This window comes from Coffea arabica, chromosome 5c (genome assembly GCF_036785885.1).
Source record: "Coffea arabica cultivar ET-39 chromosome 5c, Coffea Arabica ET-39 HiFi, whole genome shotgun sequence".
In the NCBI taxonomy this organism is placed as follows: domain Eukaryota; kingdom Viridiplantae; phylum Streptophyta; class Magnoliopsida; order Gentianales; family Rubiaceae; genus Coffea; species Coffea arabica.
The window spans coordinates 36,956,659-36,963,642 of NC_092319.1; the positions used below are offsets into that span (position 1 = coordinate 36,956,659).

At 45.0% G+C, this 6,984-nt stretch overlaps 2 protein-coding genes across 2 annotated transcripts; both read right to left on the reverse strand.

Annotated features, from left to right (window-relative positions):
* Nucleotides 1–1,038: 1,038 nt before the first annotated feature.
* Nucleotides 1,039–4,373, reverse strand: LOC140007298 (uncharacterized). The gene is made up of 8 exons (XM_072050023.1): nt 4,124–4,373; nt 3,774–4,066; nt 3,452–3,656; nt 3,207–3,298; nt 2,828–2,964; nt 1,949–2,724; nt 1,287–1,773; nt 1,039–1,240 (listed from the first exon to the last, which is right to left on the reverse strand). The coding sequence occupies exons 1-8, from the start codon at nt 4,371–4,373 to the stop codon at nt 1,039–1,041; spliced, it is 2,442 nt and encodes an 813-aa protein (XP_071906124.1).
* Nucleotides 4,374–4,417: 44 nt separating this feature from the next.
* On the reverse strand, nt 4,418–5,317 carry LOC140007299 (uncharacterized). Its single transcript, XM_072050024.1, has one exon. The coding sequence runs from the start codon at nt 5,315–5,317 to the stop codon at nt 4,418–4,420; it is 900 nt and encodes a 299-aa protein (XP_071906125.1).
* Between the last annotated feature and the right edge of the window lie 1,667 nt (nt 5,318–6,984).

Below are 6,984 nucleotides of genomic sequence, written 5' to 3' on the forward strand. Positions count from 1 at the left end.
AAATCTTAAAAATGAATATTAAAAATTAGATAAATTGAAAGAAAAATAAAAAAGAAGCAATTATTTTAAATCCTCAAGTATGGTTCGAATTTGTAGTTCAAGGCATGTTGCGGAGAGTACAAGGCATGTTTCCTCAATTTGAACCATACTTCAGGAATTAAAATAATTTCTTCTTTTTTTTATTTTTCTTTCAATTTATCTAATTTTTAATATTCATTTTTAAGATTTAAAATAATTATTGATTCAAAACTATTTATGGAAGTAAAGATATGATTTTTATAAAATAATAAGCAAAAACTTTTTTCTATTTTTTTGGATTACTTCAAGGTTAATAAAATAAAAATATGTTCTTTTTTTAATGCAACATGGCCTCAATAAGGGCATTTTCGGCATTAAGGGGGTTTTTGTTAAATGTTTGATCATTCAAAGGGTGAGACCGTTATTTGGATAAATTACAGGGACTGATTGGTAATATGGTCAAACCTCAGGGGAGGTAAATGTAATTAACCCATAAATAAATAAACGGCCCACCAAAGCATGCCCCACTTCAAAACTAATTTAACTACATTTACTTATACGTTTTATTAAACAAATTGAAATATACTATCTATTAATTTCTATTCAAACTTTCAAGCTTTCTTGCCACACTAACGTTAGCTAGACTAATCTAACCAGCATCGAATAATTACAACCATAATACTAGTATGAGGACTTAAAGTTTCAATTTGCCCACTGAACTTTGTTAGTATCAATTCTCTTTTTTTTTTTCCGAAAAAATATATATATTTTTATTTAATTTAAGAAAATTTTGACAGAGTTTCTGCTTATAAATGGATAAAACTCCCTGCCAACACACCCAAATTCAAGAAAAATATCACATGGCATTTGCTAAATTCTAATTCTACGAAAGTTTGGAAATCCCAATTGACGAGAAGCCAAGTCATTTCTCACCAAACGAGGCAGGTCACAAAAGCAATGAAACATCTCTGTAAAGGCCCTTCTAAGCTTTAGCATCTCCTGTAGAAGATCTCGTAATCGCTATGGATATCGTGCTTTCCCATGAATGATCTGCATCGCATCCCCTTCTATCCTTCTAACAGATGACATCCCTAACTTATCTAATCGGATTTCCCCCTTTGCTAACTTTGGAAACACGCTTATATCATCATACATAACACAACCCTGTTGTGGGTGAGAGACACCTACGTTAGCCAGAATATCCGCCACACGATTGGCTTCTCTGAAGCAGTGAAAAATTCACACCATGTCCACTTTGAGGTGCTAACTTTGGAAACACGCTTATATCATCATAGATAACACAACCTTGTTGTGGGTGAGAGACACCTACGTTAGCCAGAATATCCACCACACGATTGGCTTCTCTGAAGCAGTGAAAAATTCTCACCACGTCCACTTTGAGGTCCCTGATTTGCTCTATTTCATTCCGGATCTGCCACGGACATCGAAAACGACGTTGAAGAATTCCCACTAACACCTGAGAGTCCGATTGAATTTCTGCCTTGGCAAACCCTCGCTCCACACACAGCTGAAGGCCGGTTAACATTGCGAGAGCTTCGGCCTGTAAACTCGACCTTATTCCAAAGAAAGCCGAAAAAGCCAACAGTGGCACTCCTGACAAGTCACGTAAAACTCCACCGCCACCGCTCAACCCTAGATTGCCCTTGGAACATCCGTCCCTATTCAGCGTCAGACAGCCTAGCTCCCTTGCCTTCCACCGTACTAGTTGGAAAGTAATTAAGCTGTTTTGGCGACCTGACCATTCATAAAGCGGAGGAAATGAGAGCAAACCAAGTGTCATATTAAAGTGAATCTCCACCCCTGCCTTTATATCAGAAAAAAAAGGCTTGACAAATGGTAGTCGGGTGCATCCGGGTCCCGTCAAACATGGATGCATTCCTTGCCCTCCAAATGTGCCAGCAAATAAAACTCGGCATCAGCGAAAAGATGATCCGCTTATGAGCTGATCTCGGAGGCGACATCCACCAAGCCGCTATTCTAGCCCTCAAAGAAGAACCTCCATGCGTGAGACCGCACATGCTAGTAAAATAATTCCACACATCCTTTGCGACTTGTCCCTCGAAAAATGTATGTTCCACCGTCCCTGTCTCTCCCTCAGGACAACACAAACACTTTGACGGCATCATCTGAAACCCCATCCTACACAAAATATCAGGGAATGACAGCCTTCCCAACACCAACCGCAACATGAAGAAGGATATTTTCAACGGAATTCGGGGGTGCCAAAGATGAGAATGAAAAAATGAAGAACTGCGAGCCACACGAACCTCCTCGAAAGCAGAAGCCACTGAGAAATCGCCAGACGAAGTCAAAGTCCATATGGGCTCATCAGGTTGTGTACCACGAGGAAACGGGTAGAGTAAAACAGAAGAGACTAGGTTAGGAGGAAGGGCTCGATGGAGTAAATTTGGGCTCCACCTTCCATTATCGATGAAGTCCTGAAAAGAGAGGGCTGGATCCACCGTGGCCTTAAGGAATAACGCACCACTCCCCAGCCAGTTGTCATACCAAAAGTGACACGTGCCCCCCTGAATCCGCCAGACCATAGAGAGCTCTGCTTGTCTACTGATATTTAAAATTCTCCTCCATGTCCTGGAAGCACGGCGACTCAGGTCAATCTGACACGGATGGAGGTGTCGACAATATTTAGCCCGCATAAAATTCGCCCAGAGAGACACCCCAGTCCTAAATTGCCACCACAATTTACAGGAGAAAGTGGTATAAATATCACTCAACCGTCTGAGGCCCACTCCTCCCTCCTCAATCGGATAGCATAATTGGGACCAACCAATCCAGTGATATCTTGTGCCTTCCTCCGAGGCACCCCATAGAAAGTTTGCACACACTTTTTCCACCAGTCTGAATATCGAGGCAGGTAACACCGCCGCCGATAGTAAGTGTACTGGAACAGACAGCAGCACGTGCCTAATCAAGGTTAGTTTACCCCCCATGGAAAGGAACTTGGATTTCCAGGAGGAGATCCTGTTTAAAAGCACCTGATCTATATCCCCAAAATATGCTGACTTACACCTTCCGATGTATAAGGGAAATCCAAGGTACTAAAAAGGAAAATCCTGACGTGTAAATTGCATGACCCTTTCAATTACCTTTCTACGGCCTAGTAGCATCGACGGATGCGTTAAGTAACCGCTCTATTGGGCATTCACCAGTTGTCCCGAGGACTGCTGGTATGCCCCCAGTACTTGCATAACGCCTGATAACCCTTTGGTAGCACCACTTGTAAATATTATTATATCATCTGCAAAGGCCAGGTGCATAATAGTGGGACATCCCCTTGGGACTGCTGAACTAAGCTATTCAAACCCCTTGATAACATCTCTGCTCCGATAACAAACAGAACAGGGGATAGAGGGTCCCCTTGTCTGATTCCCCTACTAGACTTAAAAAAAACCGTGTGACACCCCATTGATGATCACAGAGAACCAGGCGTTTGCCAGTAGACGCCAAACCATGTCAATAAACCTTTCGCCAAAGCCAAACTTCCTCAAGACTGTAATAATATGTACCCAAGACATCCGATCATATGCCTTCGTCATGTCCAACTTTAATGCTACATTGCCTCCCCTTGTCTTCTTACCCATGTCAGTGAGCAGCTCCTGTGCCAACAAATAATTTTCCGTGATACTCCGTCCTTTTATAAAGCCCGTTTGTTCGGGAAATATGATTCTTGGTAGAATCGGAGCGATCCTTTCTACCAGAATCCTGGAAATCACCTTATTGAAGAAATTGCATAGACTGATTGGCCGAAACTTAGAGAAATCTTGAGGATTAGGAACCTTGGGAATCAGTATTATGGACGTAGAGGTGACAAATCGAGGCAACTCTGCCCCGCAAAAGAAACTCCCTATTGCCTTGTAAATATCTTGAGCTATAATGTCCGAAGCATATGTGAAGAACTTCCTTGTGAACCTATCCGGGTCCGCAGCATTGTCCCCATCCATTGCGAACACCACTCGTCTAATTTCCTCCAAGGTCGGTATCTGTTCTAAGCACAAATTATCCTTTTCTGTAATCAATGTCGGAATCAGGTTGAGTAACCCATCCTATTGTGACGTTGCCTCACTTGAAAACAGATTGGAATAACAAGCAACCGCCTTGGATGCTATGGCATCCTTGTCCTCCACCCACGCTTCGTCAGCCTTTTTGATCCTATGTAACATTCCTTGCACCCGCCGCTGCTTAACCACGGCATGAAAGTACTTGGAATTCCGGTCTCCACTACGAATCCATTTTACTCGAGCCTTCTGATGCCAGTATAGCTCTTCCACCGCTGGAGCCCGGTTAAGCTTCCCTTGGGCCCTTTGGAGCTCCATCTGTGCCCCCTCAGAGGCATCATTCTCCACAACTTCCTCTGCTCTTAAGAGCCCTGCCTCTGCGTCTTGACTGCATCAAAAATATTTCCAAAGACTTGCCTATTCCATCCCTGAATACTCCTTCGCACCGCCATCAATTTAGAACAGAAAGTCCGTAGAGGGGATCCTTGGATTTCCGCATTCCAAGCCTCTCTAATAACCTCCATCAAGTCCGGCCTTGTTGTCCACACATTCAAGAAGCGAAATGGCCGTGGTTTGTTATCAATCCGAGGCCCAAATGAGATCTTCAGAGGAGAATGATCCGATGGATGCCTGGCAAGGTGGACAACAGATATGTTCGAGGCTACACCCAGACATTCTTCATTCATTACTACTCTGTCCAGCCGCTTCCATATCGTTGCCCGTCCCTTCCTATTATTGCTCCACGTAAAACTCGGTCCCGAGAATTCAGCATCAAAGACCTCCGCCACCTCCATAAACGACAAGAGCTCCAAACCTTCAGTCATAGCAAAAGGCCTCCCTCCACGCTTTTCATGGGGGGCTATAATAACATTGAAATCTCCCCCAATGCACCAAGGCGAAGCCCTAGGTTTATCTCGAAGTAGATTCGACCACAACTCCCGCCTTTCCTCCACAGAACATTTGGCATGGACGAATGAAAATACCAAAGGACTCGGTAACCATGGGTGTTGAACAGAGAGTGAGATATGCTGATTGGAATTTCCCACAATCGAGCAACCAAACGGAGTATTAAAGAAAATCCAGAGATCTCCCGTTTGGTTGCCAACTGCCGAATCAAATGCTAACCGCATGCGGATGTAATCAATTCGAGAAAAACTCAATTTTGGTTCCGAGATAGCTACAAATGTGATGTCATGCGATTTGACTAATCTAATCAATCTACGCAAGTTAGGTCTTCGAGAAATCCCTCGAATATTCCACATAACGACATTAATCATGATGGAGATAATGTAAAGAAGTTTGAACATTTGTTGCTGACCTGAGCTGTCTGTCTGACGGAATACGAACCCGAGCACCCTGACCCGTAGTCATTTTATGCCCTTTCCCTGCTTCGCCAGGGTGTTCAATGTTCAGCTCCACAATAAGAGATGCCGAGCTGGGCTCTGGCACTATGACCATCCTTGGCGACAGGTTACCTGCATCTTTGGGTAAATCAATGGATCTCCCATCAACTCCATCGTCATCCCCCTGATCACACGACCTGTCTGTAGCTACTATGGATGGCTGCTGGAGAGGCCCAATCACATTGTCGCTCCTTTGTTGCTCGCCTTGTTCCGCTACCTCCATTTCCTCCGCCATGACACGCTCAGCAGTGTCCTGGATGACACTGTCAGTAGCTCTATCAATTACCTCCTCCACCAACGTCACCATAGCAGAAAGATTGGCATCCACTAGCTCATCGGCAGGTCTCCCACAGGCTCCTGACAAAATTTTCTCCCCACTGCTTGACACCTTCACCAAATCTAGTGGAGGTGGCACGAACGATGTCGCTGCCTTCTCCGAACCCACCTGGTGACCTGGTGGTACCCTCTCATGCAATTGGCCCTCAACTCCATGGTCCTCCTTTGCTGCCTCCTTACCAAGATCCTCTAGCTCTGCTCCAGCGCTTCCTCCACACTCCTCAGCCTTTCCCCCGACCATGCAAGTACGATGCCCAGTCGTGGGATCAGCCTTTTGCTTTAACAGCTGCATTGTCTTCTCTATCTGCGGATGCCCCATCTTCTCAGGACGTGCAGTACGATGCTTGAGCCGGCATTCTTCCTCATGGTGTCCCTAGTGTAGACAAAAACAGCAATATTTAGGGAGGTTTTCTAGCACCAAGGCCTGCCAAAAACCCAGCCTATCCCCCACTGCAATCCACACCCTTCCTGGGAGCTCCCTCAATAGATCCACTTCAACGCAAACCCTCGCTATGCTTGGCCGTGAAAATACAGCTGTTGCAGAATCCACGCAAAGCGGACGACCCAGACAAGATACAATGGAGAAGAGACATTCTTTATGGAATCGGTGTATCGGGAGTTTGGGCAGGAAGAACCAAACTGGCACAATTGAGGATTCTCTGTCCACGTGAAAATCAGTCGACCATTTAAACACTCTCATCGGAGCACCCTGAACATACCAGATATTACGCGACCAAATACGATAGAAATTTGCCTTGTTTGTTAACTTAATAATAATATGCCGACGATCCAGCAAACCCAGCAAAAAATCATCCTTCAGGTCTAGCGCACGAAAGAATTTCCTCAGGTCCTCCAAAACAGGACGTCCCCTAGAGAACTTCCCCACCAATGCGAACTGAAATGGAATCGTGACCCTTTCGATATCTTCCACGGAGAAACACACTGCTGGCTCCCCTCTGTGAGTGGAAGCAACTGCATGCACTCTTGTTTCCCCAGAGGCAGGGGACAAAAGTGAAGCGAAAGATTTCGACTGAAATCCCACGGTCTACTTCGCCGAAACAACCTCTGCAAATGAGAGAGGGGTAGCCTTTGCGTCTTCAGTAGAGGGAATGTCCTTCCCCAAAGAGGAGGAGGGACGTGTGGCCATGAAGGCAAAGCAGCCCAAGATGGCTGTGCGACCCCTTCAAGCC

Excerpts from the sequence above, each read along its gene's own strand:
- LOC140007298 (XM_072050023.1), bottom strand. The coding sequence starts at position 4,373 with ATGGAGCTCCAAAGGGCCCAAGGGAAGCTTAACCGGGCTCCAGCGGTG. Across the intron at positions 4,067-4,123 it reads TTATTCCAATCTGTTTTCAA|AAAAGGATAATTTGTGCTTA; the intron begins GTGAGGCAACGT and ends CATTGATTACAG. Across the intron at positions 3,657-3,773 it reads TATGCAATTTCTTCAATAAG|GAGCTGCTCACTGACATGGG; the intron begins GTGATTTCCAGG and ends TTGTTGGCACAG.
- LOC140007299 (XM_072050024.1), bottom strand. The coding sequence starts at position 5,317 with ATGTGGAATATTCGAGGGATTTCTCGAAGACCTAACTTGCGTAGATTG.